Here is an 18,448-nt window from a genome sequence, read left to right on the forward strand (position 1 = left end):
TGAGAGATATAGATATTTAGATGAAAAATAGTGTTTATTTGGCAGAAATACTATTGGTTCACTTACAGGCATGATGACCTTTTACCTTATATCCATAAATAAAAATTAAATTTTGGATCCAATTTTACTTTATTTTAGCTAATTGCCAAAATTTGCAGCTCCACATTGCTGTGACACTTAGGATTGCAAGTAAATTCAGTTTAACCATAGTAAAAAATGTTGCTCTTAAATGGGGAAATTATGCTTTAAAAAATACATTAAAATTGATTTATTTTTGTAAAAAATGATGCAACATTTGTTGCTTGCCTAGCCAGTTAAGGGGGGGCCTGTGTGATATTCTGTCTGGGGACAGTCTAGGATTGTGGTAATGTATTGCTGGATTGTGAATAAACAATGTTTTTTTTGTTTTGTTTTGTTTTGTTTTTTTATTTATTTTTTTAACAAGACCAATAATATACAAAGGTGTTGCACCAGTTAGGTAGCTTCAATGTAGGCTTAAGTTACAACTTAAATCTTATACCAACCTCCTACAAGGTGTAAAGTCCTCCATAAAATATGGTGATAGTTTTGAAAGGTTGGATAACCTCGAGGGTGACAAGGGGGTAAAGGATTCTACGGGCCGTTTAGTGTCAGCAGTGTGTTCTCCTTGATCAATTAGACAGTTGTTTCCATAAGCGGGGATTATTTTTTTTCTAATAATAAAGTCATGTGAAATTGTTTTGTGCTATTGATGATTTCACCACTCTGTCTGTGTTGTGAGTTTACTCTGGCTCTAGGTTTAGGCTTTGTCTATCACTTGATCACAATGGCCCTGTTTTAACAAATTTTACAATTCAAAGTCATGTAGCAGACACATTTAATTCAGGTGTTATTGTCATTCAGGGCCTTGCCTAAGGGCCCAAACTGGCTGGGATTTGAACCATCAATATCCGATACTAAAGTCAGCACTGTAACTCAACTGAGCTATCCAGCCCTCAGTATGTAGAGACCAGTACAGATTTAGGAATAGAAATCATCTTACAAGGTCTATGTGTGATTTATGAAACATGCATATCTGGCCAGTAACAACATACAACTGATTAGCTGTTGATAAATGCTGTGGCTGAAAATGATCATCATTTAAATAACAATCCCCTGTACAGTCAATTCATGGTTAAGCTGGCCTCTCTCTGCGAGTTTATAACATGAAGGTACATGATACAGCAAAGAAACCTGCCCCCTTAGAACGTGGTCAGGCCATGACATGGTAACAGAAAATGTGTTCTGGCTCTTAAAAGGAGCAGCAGGTTAACAGGAGGAGGCCAGCCTAAAACTGCCCCAGACTGAGAAGAGAGAGGCTGTGATACCTCAGGTATTATTATCAATGTAAGATAATTATAAGTCCAGGGAGGCAGACAGTGATATTCTGGTTTACGACAGGAATTCACTGCTCTCTCCTGACTGTTCATGAGACTTATAAAGAGATTTAAGAAAGCCTGGAGTGACTGATAGCCAATAAAACAAGTGAAGTGTTGTTATAATTCCTTTCTCTAATCTGCATAGCTTTCTTGCCTGAAATATCTGTTGTCATTCTTACATTTTAGAGCGCTGGTCGAGGTACCATCTCAGTTTTACAGCCTCCGGCCATTTGTCTGTGCACAATTATTCACAATTCCTGATATTTCCCAAGTGATATTACAATGTACAACGGAACTTTAATAATAACCGACAGCTGCCTGTCTATTTAGATTATTTTTTATTAATCCAAAAAGAAATGCTTGCTCATCAAAAACAAATGACAGGGAAATCAGCTGACAGCTTGCACTGCTCAACACCTTTAAAAAAAGCAATATTGCCTACATGGATTGTCAGCGATTGGATGGAATTTTTAATAACTTTTAGTTGCCATATCTAATTTAAAATCGCCAGATTTACATTGCACAGTAAATCCACACTGCACTGGTGTAGTATTTGAGCATATCTTCCATTCACATTCAGATTGATAAATGCAGATCTGTGCATGGAAATTTCTGTACGTCCAAACTTCGTATGCACGTTTGATGAATGATGGCCAATGTGTTGTCATATTTTGCATATACTTTCAGCTTTTGGGGGATCAACCACAGTGAACAGAAGTTATTTTCAGCTATTAGTCTGTTAAGAGTTATCTACCTTAGTTTGGACATTGACCTCAACTAGAATCTAAGTCTTATTATCTTACTAAGTCAAACGTTGCTGTGGTGCAACCAAACAATGACGCTACTAAAGTTACAGCATTACTAGTTTTAGGGTTAGTGCAGACTTTATAACCTGACACACCAGATAGTTTATTCCATATATCACATATATTTCACACTCATCTGGGAAAGCTACCATAGAAAGCATTTGGGAAGGGCAGGACTTACACCCGCAGACCCCACCTGTAACAATTGAAAACCATGCTGAAGCAGGCCAGGAGAAGAGTGAACACATCTTTTTTTGTCTAGAAATGCTTTCAGTGTGGCTCTTTTCTCTTGTTTTAATAAAGAAATATCCAGTTCTGAAAAAAAAACCACTGCTATGGTTACGTCCAAGCTAATCACTCAACCAGCAGCCATTGTATACAACCACTCACAATACAACTAACCACCACCACTTAACTCTCTCAAACTCATGCCAAAGCAGGTTGGCAGAGGAGCAAAAACATCTTTTTCATCATAAAAGGCTTTTAGTGTTGTGTTACTCTTAATTTCATCCAGAAATGTGGTCCAGTTCTGATAAAACTGCCAATATGTTGCAGCTACATCTGAGCTAATTACCTCACTAGAGGCAACCATTGCAATCGGCCAGTTCAGCTAAACTCCACACATAGCTACCAGCTTGTTCTCCTCAAATGACACTGATTGGTCAAAATGGCACAAATGTTGTGGAATGGAGTTTTTCAAGGTGGATTTGCCTGATGACAGAGATGGAGTCTGGCAGAGCCATCTGGGGCATGTAAGAATTGAGCTTATTGAGAAATATTGCATGGTTTTATAGCTATAGGCTTTGTTGTAACTTTGGGTTCCATAAAATAGTTAAACTGATATTTTGTAAGTTATTTGAGGACAATTCTCTCATCTTTATTGCATAGGAAAGGGAGGGTATAGCCCTTTTGGTCTATTAATAGCAGCCACCCCTGCATATTATTCTTATCCATTTGTTAAATAAAGGGATTGGCTGACTACATTATTTCCTGTAAAAACACAAAATGTTGGCCAAACTGTAAAATAACTATGCATAAAGAGAGATCTTGGAATCTAGGATACAAGGGAAAAGGGCTGCCTTTGCTTTAAAGGGAGAAAGGTTCATAGTTTGACAACCGACATCCACACAGGGCTTTTGCAAAATTCAACTGTGTGTCTGAAACCACAGATTAAGGGGAAAACACAGTATATGCAGTTGAAGCAGAAACAATTGGAATACAATGTTTCCTGTGCCTGAGAGTGGGGCATGTCCCCTTATCCACCCACCCACCTCCACTCCCCCTTCAAATCTGTGCCTATAAGGGAAAAAAGTGACAGACAGAGAGAGAGAAGGAGGGAGAGAGGGAGGAGAAAAAGGGCCCTTCTCTGCGCTCCTCTGCCAGCAAGAAGCAGCTTTATTACATAACAGTCTCGGGGCTTGGCAGCTCACATGCTTTTAAGGAAGGAGCACACGTTCCTCTGCACCTGAAATCTCATGGCAGGGTGGGAGAAGCTGGGGATTCATGAGGTGGAGGTTTGGGAGTTTGGGAGCAGAGGCAGCAAGAGGAGTGGAGGGAGAGCAATAAGGAACAAAATCCATATGTCACAGGAGATGTCTGAATAGCCTTTTTTTTTGGTGTAAATTAAAGCCAGTTACAATAACTCATACACAGACTGACCAGATCACTCTTAGACTATACAAATGCCCTCTGACTGGTATGAATAGTTTAAGGGTGTTATCATCTTTTTTTTAGCCTAATATAATAGGGATAAGGTACGGTAGGATCAACAAAAATAGGTCTATTCAGAAAACTAGGCCACTTCGGTATCCTTTATTTATTGTCCATTTTAGCTATCTAAGCTTTGGGGCTTTTCCAGTGGTCTGAGATATTTGCGGTCTGGGTATGACGTAGGAAAGCACAACAAAGTGCCTTTATTTAGTTACATCGGGCCAGAAGAATTGCATAATCAATGTGGAAAAGGTCTAGATTTTCCACTCTGGCTCAGAAATTTGCTATGTTTACCTCCATATGTTAACTAGTCATTGTTGTTCCTGCAACAGTAGAGCCACAATATCATTGTGTTCCAAATAAATACTGAACACTGACCTCTAAAGTCATGATTAGCACATCAAAGGCCTTGCAACAATAATTGCTGTAAGGTGTGTAGAGAGAGCTACCTTAATTTAAATATAGAAACAACTAATGTGAAGGATTTAGAGTTAGGTAAGGATTTTAGAGGAAATGTTGTAAGGCTTGTGAGAATGGTGTCAGGAAAAAGTCCTTAGATTTGTCTCTTTAATCATAAATATTAAAAGAGAAGCTAAGGCAGCATTCCAGCTTTGCTTTCTGCTCTGTATGAATGATCACAGCAATGGTCTACTTTAAAAGACACTGCTATCAACCAGGTTGATTTTCACATTTACTATTGAAGTTTGACATGCAAGGATGCCAACATTTAATCTTCATTAAGACTACATATTACAGCAGAGGCTTATGGTAATTTCATGTGTCTGCGAGTATAAACTACAGTATTGATGAAAACTAAAGTTTTGATTCATGAAATTCCCTGACTATGTGTGGGAAGTTTTCCATAATTGTGGTGCAGGAGGACAGCACAAGGTATTGCGAAGTCTGCTGTAGTTATTTGCAACCAAGTATGGTTGTTGACCTTTGCCTTTTCTTGGCAGGAAAGGGGACAAAAACAGGGATAATAAGGAAAGAGAGAGTAGAGGATGACAAGGGGCTGAGAGTGGGAGTCATGGTGCTACAAGGTCTCAACATCTGTCTATTGCTTCCGCACACTTCAGTCGAAGCTACATCAGCAACCAGACAACTATTAATATTTTACAGGACAAGTGATTCTAGAGTAGTGTCAGCAGATCACTAAAGTCAGACAGATTCATCCTCAGGCTGTAAAACGTCTTTTCATGATTCAATTCAGTCCATGTAATAGCCAGTGTGATATTTATGTTGGGACCAAAGTGGCTGACAGACTGGGGTTGTCATTCCTAGCCAGACAAACAAACAATTTTATAAAACAGGAATTAGATTAAGACTGAAACATTTATAACTTCTCTGGAAATGGAGTTGAAATTTGGACAAAAGCAGTTTGTATGTGGATTTAATATTCATTGTGAAGTCGAAGGTAACATTTCAGACCTTCTGAAATGATCTTTTGAAGGGCTCCCTACCAAGGTTAAAATAGTTTTGAATTTTTCATTAGTTTTGTATTTTATTTCGTCTTCAATTTCTTTGTTCAATTTTAGCTTAGTTTTAATTAGTTTTTACTGTTCCTCTGTTAGTTTAGTTTAGTTTTTATTTAGCAAAAATGCTTCGTTTTAGTTTAGTTTTATTGGTTTTAGTGTTAGTTTTAGTTTTTCAGATACATGTCAGGGCTGAGTGAACATCGTACATGTTTAAAAACATATTTAAACAGGCTACTCCTCATTTGTCATTTTGTTCATTTAAAGATTATGTTTGAATACAACTCCAGAAATAAAACTAACACTGTAGGAAGTCTTAATCAACCACTTCAGGCAATTTTACACTCCTCAGACTTGGGTTTAGGTGCCAGTCAATCTGGTTGTGTCAGAGACTAAAACTAAGGGTACTTCGTCTCTATTTTTATTTTATTTTAGTTAGTTTTGTTAGCACAGTCTACAGTTTTAGTTAGTTTTCAGATTTTGGTAAAGCTTAGTTTTTATTTAGTTTCAGTTAACTAACATGATTTTTGAATTTTAGTTTTATTTATTCAGTCAGTTTTAGTTAAGTATAATAACCTTGCTCCCTACATACTATATTAAGACATACTGGCTTTCTTGGAGTGACATAAATGTCTTTTTATATGTTCTGTATGAAGAATTACACTATATCTCTACATTTTGGTTAAATTGTGAAAAATATTTTCACATGTAGGCTGTCTATAAGCACAGAGGGCTGCAGTTTCATCTGACTGCTTTGTTCTTATCTCATCTTTTTTAAAATACTGACCTTGATCTACATTATAACAGTTTGCTCCTTATTTTACTCTTTACTTAAGCTGTACTCAGGTTTTAATTAAAAAAAAAAAATGTTTCTGGGATGACACTACATAGCAGGGGTGTTGAACTCAATCACAGCAGGGGCTGGAGTCTGAATTTAAGTCTAACCTGAACACCCAACAGGGCCAACATTTGACCATAGAAACTCATTTTCACCGGAAATAAAGTAGCTTTAGAGGTCCATGATCACTCCGGCGGGATTTCATCATGCGCTACTTTGTCACATAACAGCATGACAACAAAGCCTCATTTTGCATTGCAATCACTTCATGTGGAAAGCATAATCTTTAAGCTTTCTTTCAGTTTTTGTTTGTTGTCAATAGGCCAAAGCAGGAAATATGACCATTTTGATTTGATGTGTATATTACACATAGGGGACAGTGGACCATGCTGTACAGGACTGGGACTGGTATATTTTCATAATTTCAGCATATTGTAATTTCTTTTTAAAAATGACAATATACTGTTTTAAATACAATTTTTAAAAAGTATATGTATCGAGCAACGGAGGAGGTTTTTAGACCCTGTATAAACTAACTCTAACCACCCCCCAGAATGCTCAGTTTTGGTGTGTCTCTTTAAATATAAATAAACTCCCTCTCAATCCACCCCTCTCTTTATAGGGTGTGCTGCTACGAGTGCAGCTGTGCACTTCTGAGGCTGTGGGTAGAGATACCAGGTGAGGGCAGGTATTATTATAATGACATTATGATGTCAATGATTCTGCACAAACTGCAGGACTTCTTTTTTTTTCAAAGAAATATTATATGTTGTCTTCAAAACACATGCTGCCTTTAGATAAAGCCTTTATTTAATACCTTCATCCCATCTGTGAAATATTTTGAGCGAAGATCATTCTGATATCGGCAGCCCTTGCATTTACACTGCATTGACACACATTTTGAATATAAATCACTGAAACCTTTATTCTCTTCTTACTAGAGCTTTATACTACATATTCAGCTCTCTCTGCTTGACATTTTTTATTAATCCACAGCAGAAGGACAGAGGTGTAGCCACAATATTCATTTGTTTTCTTTTTATTTAAAGACTAATGCAGAGAATCAGATTCTACAGGGCCATATCATAACCAAAAAAAAACAAAAGAAAACATTTACAGAAGGTTCACCAGTTCATCTACATCCATCAAAACCCTTCGTCAGTATCATTGAACTACCAACACATTCCTGTGTACTGTGTGTGGGTATGTGTGCCTGTGTGCATTCTGAAAGTGTGTATGTCCATATGTATACAGCAGTCTCACTCTATTTCTCTTAGTCTAATCAACATTTGTGCTTTAGAAAATTAGTTTTTTTTTTACATTTCAGTGAAAATCAGAACATATTTTGCTTGATAAAAATACAAGAAAAACTCCAGTAGGTATCTAGGAATAACCAAAGACTCGATGTTTAAAAGCAAGTGCTGCTGAGAACTGCAATGGACCTTGCATCAAACATGAGGAAATAAATGAGTGATGTGCCTACAAATGTGATATTTACATGATCGCTCTGCATGACTGTGAAGGTAAAAGTTGGAAGCTCATGATTGCACTGTGCCTCATATTTCACATTCTCTCTCTGGAGCAGTAAATGTAGCAAAACCAGACCTGGTCTTAAAAATATTTGCAAATGGTCTACAGCATTTCTTCAGTCCTGCTTGGAGTACAAGATAGGGGCTTAGCAAAGATATTCCCAACAGAAACATGTACAAAATTCACTTTTTTTTTGTCTCAAAGTCAACACTCTCTGGTGCTCCCTGTAAGATAGCTTCAGAAAGCAAACAAAATGATCCATTTAGCAAAACGAACATTTTTTGTTCACCGGCCTTCATTTCTGAAATGACAAACAAGCTCAAGAAATGAACAGAAATGTTGTCAACAAGGTGATCTTGTTACAGTCTTTTTGCTCCTGTGATTTTTCCAGTTCCATCACTTTATTGCATGTCTCTGGAGAAAAAGTGCAATCAACAATGAAAGCCATTTTCCCTTCAACCATCTGCAAATCCATAGCGCAAACAAAAGTGATAATCCGCTGTTTTTTCTTTGATGACACCCTGTATAGCCATGGTGGAAAGAAAAAAAAGCGCTAATGTGTTCGAAGCTGATATAAAAGCTAAGCATTTTTCTTTTTTCTTTGTTTTTTTAATGTAATAGCTTGTAAATCTGCAACACAATGGGCAGGGAGAGAAGGTCAGTGATGTGGTTCAAAGCTGTCCTTGCATAGCACGAAGCTGACTACATAAATGTAATGTTATTGTTCTTCTAAATGTGCAAAATGCATAACAATAGGTTGATAATACAAACAATATTCATCATCATCTTAGCTAATATCTTCATTAATAGAATCAAATACTGTATGCATTATGTATTTTACATATGTATATAGATTTTTTCTTCATGATAATAAACATACATACAATAGTTTAGAATTCAAATATCTTTATACAACTCTTCACCCTGAACTTCGCTGCTCCTTTACCCTCTGCTTGGTTAAGTGGCTGTTAACGGTGGACTGCTTGTTTGCAAAGACATCCACCATTATGGGAAAGGTTCATAATGATAATGCAAATAATAACAATAGCAACAACCACCGATCCCTCTCTTTCGTTTTCCCTCTGGCATTAGCTTGATCTCTTCACCCCAGCGCACAAACACACAGAGAACTCTGCAGGGTTCCTGCATGCCTTTTGGCCTGTTCAGTGCCCTGTAAAACAAATTCAAAAGATGCACGCCCACAACCCATAATGCAATACAATGCACTCCCACTCCCTGGCCAGAAATGTCAAGAACAGGAGCCCAAGGTTTCAGAACCCAAGATGGACACACAATGTGGTGACTAAATAGCTCCTATGTTTCCATGTAAATTACACAGATAAAACTACAAGTAAGAGAGGGGTCATGTAAAGCTACAATGGATATTTTCCCCCAAACTGAGTGTCAGGTTCAGGTCCTAAGATAAGCCCTTGCTAAGTAATATTGCTACATTAACATAATCTAAAATGGACTGTTCAGAAACCTCAACGTGCCACGTCAGAGAAGAAGCATTTCAGTAAGTCAAAAGAAAACAGAGCAAGCTATGTTCAACACAAAACAAACAAAAGCATTCTTTTCACATTTGCGTTAGGTTCTGTTTGTTTTTTTTAATTTTCTCGGAAGAGGGATTGACATCATGCTACAAAAATATATTAATCTTCATCACTATCATAGAACTACAAGACGAGTCTTCTGTGCGAAACACAGTGCCGGCTAAAGCAAGATTACAGTGCCACTCTCTTTCTCTCTCTTTCTCTCTCTATCCGTCTCTGTCCTTGCCTCTCGCTGTTGCTCACCGACAAGCAGCAACAAATGAGTCCAAACGGGCATGTGATACTGAAGGCAGTGTAGCTGGTACTTTCTGAGTGTTACGTCTCAATTTTTTTGACCGAAAAAATGAACGGGGACTATGGAGAACCGAGGGAACACAGTGGGATGGAAAACACAGACGCGCCATCAATCAACAAAGTAGCAACCAATTGAAGCTTCGACTCTGAAACTGGAAAAGGCACTTCTCCTCCTTCTTATTGTGCCCCGCCCCTTTTTAAGCGAAGCTAACGGTACTTTGCTATGAATGGCGCTTTGGCGAATGAGGCCCCACCATGAATAAAAAACAACATAAAATGTAAATAATGAAAGCTTTAATACTATTTTAAAATGCACTCCAGGATTTGAGATGTTTTTTTTTTTTACATTCTTACAAGCCAATCTCAGTTTACACTGTTGTTTTTGTTGCTGTTGTTTCTGTCAGTGTGTTGCAAACACACATTTGAATAACTTCAGTATGAAAGCAGCTTTTGAATGGAATGCTAACATGGTGAGAAACAGTCAATTAAGCATGAATAAGACCAGTTTATAATCTTTTTTTTTTTGTAGAAATTATCATAAACATAAACAAAAATAAATAAAGTTTACTCTCCATGTATTTAATAAACATACCCTTTAGTTACACTCTGCAAAGCTTAAACATAATATTGACATCTCTAACACTTGGTAATATTTACAACGCTGTGAAAGGAACTTAAGAATATTTTCAGCACAGAGATGATTGGATTTTTGTCTTTTTTTAATCCCTAAATAAATGGTGTGTCCACTGAGACATGTTTTATTGCTATTGCAGAAACCCCTAAAATATTTAGAAGGATGACATAATTAATCTCATAAAACTTCTACAGAGAATTGAAGACATTTTGACAGAGACTGAGCGTTGCGTCTCACTGCTGATATCAAATAAACTAAGCTATCTGTCGATGTTATTCTATATTTGGAATAAATGAACATAAATAATAAGATGCCCTGACCATGCATATACACAAGTGCCTTTTACCGTGTCTGTGAATCCATGATGAAATAAACAAAAATGAAAGAAAAGAAACCCATAGAAACGAAAGCCCCTAAACAAGTTTGGGCCATGTGCAGTTGTAGAATAGCATTCTCTTGGCTATATATTTATAGTAGCATTTTCTTAATAGCATCATCCGAGACCTGAACAACACCCTTTCAAAAGTCTGTATTGTTATCGTTCTCTGTTTTTTTCTCTATTTAGTTTTTTTGAAAGTCAAACTTTAGGTAAACATAGAAGCAATGCAACAACTGGGAATTCAAACCAGCATGGACACCATGTTTGTCTGAAAATAAACACCTGTTTTCAAGAGGAATAAGAAAAAAATATGAAAAAAAAAAGAGAGAGAAATTACAGTTATAATTTCATAAAAGGAATGAAACATGGATTAGTGTGGATTCATCCCCTGCAATTTGGGCTTCTTATTCAAGTAGGTCGCCCAGTAGACCAAGTTAAAGGTTCCAAAGAGCAGAGGGAAGGCTATTCTGGCGATCCTGTCTATCTTGCTCACACTGTTAAAGGTCTTCTTGGCCTCTGGAGGTTTGGGCTTTGGCTCCTCCTTGGGCTCAGTCGGAGGTGGCGGGGCGCTTTTGGCAATTGTGGCCAATCCAGGGTCCCTGGCAATATTGGGGGCGAAGGCTGTAGCAGTGGCAGCTGGGTAGGCTGTGGTGTTATTCTTCTTTATGAGGGACTCCTTCTTCTTCTTTTGCTGGTTTAGTTTGTTGGTGGGGGGGGGAGTAAAAAATGAAAAAGATTAGTTTTTAGAGAAGATTTCTGTTACACTAGCTAGATAATTGATACAAGAGTTTGATTGTTGTATCAATAGTAGCTTATTTTGTCTGGTTTTATAATAATGCTCACTAAAAACAGAGATATTACATTTAAATATCACATTAAATAGAGGAATCATACAAAAAAACACACTCAAATACAGACCTCTAAGGCATAGCATGTCTTTAATTATACTAAGGCCTGCCCACAGAGTTGGCTGGGTCTGAAAAACTCAGTGAATGGGTCTCCCCAATTGTGATTTATTGATAATATCGGTGCTTGTGTGTTGGATCAGTAGGTATAACTGGTGCTAGCATCCTGGAAAATGGCTACTTCATTTTTGGAGATGAAAAGAGTGTCAAGCTATTACTGAAGTTCAAATTACTGATTAATTCTACTTTGTGTACACCTGTTTTATCTCTTTTATCTCTTGACACATTTTATCCTCTTTCACTACTTTAGCCACCTGTTTTGCCACTTTTTAACCTTTTTATCACCATTTTCCAACCATTTTATTTTCCTTTTAACCCTTATTTGCCGCTTCTATCATGTTTATTGCCTCTAAAACTATTTTGCCACTCTTTAACCTGCCAATTTCAACATTATTTTGCAACAATTTTATTTTTTCTCCATTGAAGACATTTCAATTTCTTTACCTTTATTCTTTGGTATCCTAATGTTTTTGCACATCATGGCTGGGCTATTATGTCTAACATTAATTTCAAAATGGTTTAGTCAATGTGCCCATCCACATTGTTCACATAACACAAATAAAAAGGTAATTTTGTTTTAAGAATTAAGGCATTCACATTTTTTTAGATGCTGTATTGTACTACAGTACAGTTCCCCTCTATCCCCCCTTATGGTCCGCCTTGATCATGGCCACAAGTTTTACGTAACTATCAGCAACTGTTAGATCTCAAATGCTGTTTAGATTCTAGGTGAAGATACAGTTCAGAAAATGCCCTTATTAAATATTTTCATTAACAAGCATAACACTCCATAATCTAGACATTAATTTCAGAGACTATTTTTCTTTTTCACCATAAACAGCTGAGCTAAAACAGAGTGAGTTTCTGCTAACTGCAGCAAAGAGAGACAAGTGGAGCAGAAAGCACAAGATGAACACTAAACTATTAATGTTCAAGTCATGTTACTCAAATTGCATTTTCTATGAGATGAGCTAGCGACAACAACAAAAATATTCCCTGCTTGGCCCCACTCTCTTAGCAGTTAAGTGCTGACTGTCCTCTTGAATGACTCTTTGAACCGTTCATCTAGATATATAGTTGTAGAGATGTATTTTTAGTCACTTTTGTCCAGTCTTCTCCTGCCCTTTCCTTCACCCTTTTTTCCAGGATGTCCTTTTTTTGAAGCAAGTCCAGCATTATAACTGAAAAACAGGCAACTTTTGCCATTTATTCTTCAAAGAAGCCATATTTTCATAGCCTGCTGTTCATAGTGTCTTCTAGGACTCTAAATAATGTAAACCAAAGCTCTGATTACCTTCTCTGGTACCACACTTTTCCCGTCCCAGGCGTAACCCCTCTTGGTAAAGTAGTTGACTGTAGCAAACTCAATGAGGGCTGAGAAGACAAAGGCATAGCAGACAGCGATGAACCAGTCCATAGCTGTGGCGTAGGCCACTTTGGGGAGGGAGTTCCTAGCGCTGATACTGAGTGTGGTCATGGTCAGGACAGTGGTCACTCCTGCAGGGAGAGAGAGATGAGAGGGGGATGTGAAATCTGATCGGATGGTGGATTATATACAGTAGCTGCTATCATTAATGTACCATGAAGTCTGCAGAGAAAAATGGAAAATAGGACGCTGTAAAGAATTTAAAATAGAAGAACACTATTTAGCTTGCTTTTAATTTAGATACTGTAAGAGAAAATCACTACCCCTCCACTCAAATACATCTTTGCACTGTTTAAATGGAAAAAAAAAAAAAAAACATTTTTCTCATGTAAATTTGCCACACCGTTACATATTTTATCCGTATTGATCATGTTTATTCAGTACCATGGCGCATCAGTGCCACTCTAAAAAAAATTAAGAGGACCTGAACATTCAAACCAAACTCTGAATTTCTGAGTTTAAGTTGTAAATTTACAAGACAAATATCAACATTTTTGAGTTTAAGAGTCATAAATGTCCGTGAACCAAAACATATATTTTTTAGATTATTAAGTTGAATATAGCTTTATAATGGAATACAAGACAGCTGTTTGCCTTGACCAAGTACTGCAGTTGAGAGCAAATTATTCCGGGACAGACTTATATGAAATCATGGGATTTCAGCCCAGAATCATCATAATGACTTCAGCATTCAGACACTGAATATGCATTGTCGCATGGCTTTTCAGACCATATGCATACACTGACAGCTTAGTGTGATCCAGTATTTTAGGTTTTGTTTTTCATAAATTTGTGACTTTTTGTCTTGAATGTAAGACTTTATACACCTTACATTTTTGAGTTTTTAAAGTGGTTTTCAAAACTTTAAAAATGTTTTTTTTTTTTTTATTCATGGAAATTTTCAGCTTTATATGTAAAAAAAAATCAGTTTGGTTTCTATTAAATTTGTGAACTCCTTTTTTTTTTCTCAAAAATGAACTGATCAATTTTTTATTATTCATTATTTATAATTTTTTTTTAGAGTGGCCCTAGTTTGCCTTAATAATTTATTTCCTTGCAAATATTGATGCACATTGACGGGCATTTTGTAGTTAAAATATTCAATTAGGGCTTGCACATGTTTGAAAATAAAACTTAGATTTATGTGTTGTTTTTTTTATTTTATTTATTTATCTGTTCATTCAATGTTTAATTCCTGTACATTGAGAGTAAAGCTAACCAGAGTTAAATTCCCTGTTTGTGTAAACATACTTGGCCAAAAATCATATTCTCTTTACATTTCAACTCTCTTTTATTTCCTCAGTCAGCAATGACTGGAAGAGATATTTAGCTTTGACCGCCACAATTAGCACACTTGTCTGTCAGTTTAGCCATGCATATAACTTTGACTAATGATCATGCATAATTAGAACTACAACAAATGAGTTTCATCCCATTATCAGTGAATATCATGAATAAATGAGATTTTTAGAACACTTTTTTAAACTGTCAACATGTTAGTTGTACTCTAAAGCAAGCTTTTTTCCATGGTTAATAATGGTGTTTGAGCTGGGCTTTTGCATCAAGCCTCTTGTGGTCATTAGGGGAACTGCAGTTTTTTGCACTTCTTCACTGGCTTCATTTGTGAACATCAAAGGTCACCACTTTAATTAATTTGATGTGATGAGCACTAGCCTGTACCATTGTATAAGGACATTGGGAATTTTCTTCCTCAAATCAAACCAGAAATCAGCTCAATCAAAGCTAACAATATATGCAGATGATGCAGCGTTTTCATATACTAAAAACTGATGGATTTCTCACAAATGCAGCTTGAAAAGCATTTGGCCCCAGAGGACCCATACTGATACGGAACTGATGAACTACATCTCCTGTTTTGTGTCTACCACAGCAATACACAAGCAGTTATGATAAAATGAACAATAAATAAGGCATCAATGAGTCCACTCCATGCGCGTCTTTAACTGAAGAGTTTCATTTTGAAAAGTGTATGTCAAGCCTGGAAAACCAAATCTCTGAACTGCAGCTGCTGGGAGCTGAAATGAGACACACTGTGCAGAGAGGGAGAAGAACTGGGTCAGAGCATATCTAACGATGCGGTGCTCATCACAGAACAGGCTACTGCAGATGTTTACACACCAAATAACATCAGCCCAAGCAGCAAACAATCCACAAATTCAGCCTGAGCTTTCATGAAGGGAGCTGATGAACAGCTGGCTTGTGCAGGAATGATAAAATATGCAGAGGTGACCCTCCCACACATGTTTATGTAAAAGACACACATGTACTTGATGCACCAACAGACACACTTTGATGTTTAAAGGATCCTCAAAGCATCCATACATGCATCAAGTCAATATCCTCAGCATTTTTTAATGCTTAAATAAAGATAATCTTATTTGTAAAGTCTTTTTGAAATTGTTTTATCACATTGCATTAATGTGAGGAATTTGCTTAGCATGAAACGTTTGTGGTATATTCTAAAATGGACAGCCAGCACATGATTAAAGATAGATAATATAAAACAAGCCATGAAAATTACTCTCTGATCAAAGTAGAAGAAAATTTGGATTTAACCCTATGAGAGGATAAAGTAGTCACAGTTTGTCCTCCAATGAAATTTGACAGCTAAGCCTCTTTCAGTCAGTGCTGCTGAGGATTTATTTGGTACTGTCCTCTTTACCAGTGTAATTTTATTATGTTTGGTACATATTCGGTCAATATTAAGGTCTCTTTTGTCTTTAAAGTCGTCCAGATTTGCAGCATTTTTGACAAATGTACCACAGAGTCACAGGCAAAGTATCTTGCCTCTTTGTGGTAGTTAAATCATGTAACCTTCAAAATGCAGAAATAAATGTATCTTTTTGTGACTGGTTACATCACCACTTTTGTGAGTTACAGTGTATTGTCTTTAATAGTAGAATTTTCATGCTGCAAAAGCTTGAATCATATCTTATTTTGAAACTGTTTTTTGAGAAGAGAGGCGATAGCTACAGGTGTGGTTTAGTTCTACAGGTCAAGTATGGGAGTATATGCTGGTTTGGCACTTTGCCACATCAGCCTTGGTCCTGTACTGTTCTGGCCTCCTGATGGCTTTCCTCAAGGCCCGCACCAGGCCCACGCCCCATCTCTCCAGGTATCCTCCCAGCTGCCCCCTCCGTGACACACACGGTCACCCCCCAGCATCTGGACCCCAATTCTGCAGTTGATCTCAGCCTAGCAGTCAGCGGATTGATGGATCCCGCTGCCGGGGTAGCAGAACTGCACTGCAACTTCCACACTCTCCCCCATTCACAGACACAAATGCGTGAATCTTTGTTTTGGCCCTGGACACGTGCATTCCCAACACCTCAGCCTCCTCACTCATCAAGTGCCCCCACAAGGACATCTACAGTCTGAAAAAAACCATAGTATTATCAGCAAAGTCCAGATCGGTGAGCTCGACATTGCAAAATGACACCCCACATTTCACTGCCCCAGTTACACAAGCCATTCATTATCCAGTCCTTACAGGTACTGAACAGTGTAGGGGCTAAGATGCACTCCTGCCTGTTCCCAGAGTCAACTGGGGATTTGGCGAGAGTTGAATTTACTAACTAGCTCCACTGATAGTGAACAATGATAGTGACTGTCTGTCGAGCTCAAGTTATGTAGTTTACTCCCTAGGGCAGCACATGCCTACTACGTCATGTGTTTTGTCACTCTGATTGGCCAGTTATGAATGTGAAGGACAGAAAACCAACCAACCAAAGTTTCTGCCTTTCCCAAACACCTTGTAGAGACTGATGAAATGTATCCCCTACAGTAGATGTATGAAGCAGTCTCTTTGGTGTATCAGGTTACTGGTCAACCAAGGGTTTTAGGCTGACAAGAAAATTCAGGCTTTTTTGAATTTAATATCTTGACATGTGTATCTTGACTTGTATGGTAAATGTGGTACATGTTTAGTTTAATAAAATATGTCTAGAAATTAAACAAATACACTTGGTATCATTTCAGTTTTGTGGTGCATATCTACAAGAAAGACACTTCAAATATATCAGAGAGTTGTAAAGTCTGATAATGACATATTTCGACGACACTTACCTAGCATGATTCTATAATACTGACCTTAAGATTATCAGCCAAAACATTAATAAATGACATTTTATCTTGTAATCTGCTTCCTGGAATACTCCAAGCACACATGTACTGAAATGTTACAGTCTCCCCTCAGAGTTACAAATTCTTCTTACTCTTCCTCCTCACTCCTGATGAAGTGCTAAATGATGAATCACTGATTCCTCATCCTCCCACTCTCCTTTTCACATGCTTTTGGCATAGCTGACTGGGTGCTGTGACATGAAGCATAAAGGATGATTATTATGCTCTCATTAGTCAGAGCCAAATAAATGATCATTATCCATAACTGAACAGGACACCTCTGATGGATTTATTAGATCTGGGCAGTAGGTACACAAGCTGTGTGATCATACATTTCTCATGTTCATTATCACCGCAAAGGGAACAACAAATAAGTAGGTCAACGTTATTTATTCTGTATTATTTATCATTTAACTTCTCTTTTTTTCTGAGCTTTTCATGGCTTGTCCGTTAATAAACTGTTTCAGATTGATCATTTGTATGATATAATTACAAAAGACATGAAGAAATAATAAAAACAAATAACCTGTCTCATTCTGACATAAAGTGTAATTGTTATTAGCAGGAGCAAACCTTAAAAGAACAAAAAAAAAGAGATAACTTCACATTAAAGTGGCAATTATCAATTCTAATTAAAGATAAATACAAGATCAAACGAATAGAAAATGCAGCTTTATTTCTGATACACTGGAATGTGATGTATTTTTAAGCTACAGTCAGTGTATATTTAAAGCTATAAAACCGACACATAACCATGTTCAGCTCTGCACCTTCTGCTAAGTAGGGCATTGAATGGTTTGTTGATATATTGTTATAGGAATGCATGGCAGCAGGAGATATGAAAATATCAAGTGATGCTTAGTCACATATTCACACCAGATTTCCCTAGCCTTTTCATCTCCACTCAGCTAATTTCTATTAGCTAAATAACATTTTTGGAGAGGAGGAACACACAGCACATTTTTAGAAACATGTCACAAGGCATTCACGTTAAACTTAGCTGCAAATGTTCGCTGAAAACATTTGTCATTTTTGTTCCCTCAAGGAGTAAAACAAACACCCACACATAAACTAAATCAGATACTGGGCTGTCAACAAAAAGTGTTCACAATCTGCTCTATTTTAAATGATATTGAGCCAAATTTGATAAGAAAGGATGTTGGACAAGATCTCCTTTATTAGGACTTTAGGGATTGATTACAGAGAAGCTTGGAGAACATTAGCTTTATTCAAGTCCATTTAATCATCAGAATGGACACCTTGAAGTGCATTTTACTGTTTATGCCATTATTACTTTT

The 18,448-nt window shown here is 37.1% G+C and overlaps 1 protein-coding gene across 7 annotated transcripts in view; it reads right to left on the reverse strand.

The window, feature by feature from the left end:
* Positions 1–7,307: 7,307 nt before the first annotated feature.
* The window catches only part of gabra1 (gamma-aminobutyric acid type A receptor subunit alpha1), a 51,232-nt gene continuing 40,091 nt past the window's right edge, over positions 7,308–18,448 (reverse strand). For all 7 annotated transcript variants that reach the window (XM_041801153.1, XM_041801154.1, XM_041801156.1 and 4 more), the window contains 2 exons: positions 12,876–13,078; positions 7,308–11,307 (listed from right to left, as the gene is read on the reverse strand). In XM_041801153.1, coding sequence (XP_041657087.1) covers positions 10,987–11,307; positions 12,876–13,078 — 524 coding nt within the window. In that variant the 3' untranslated portion in view covers positions 7,308–10,986. The remainder of the gene's footprint in view (positions 11,308–12,875; positions 13,079–18,448) is intronic.

This window comes from Cheilinus undulatus, linkage group 12, assembly GCF_018320785.1.
Source record: "Cheilinus undulatus linkage group 12, ASM1832078v1, whole genome shotgun sequence".
Lineage (NCBI taxonomy): Eukaryota > Metazoa > Chordata > Actinopteri > Labriformes > Labridae > Cheilinus > Cheilinus undulatus.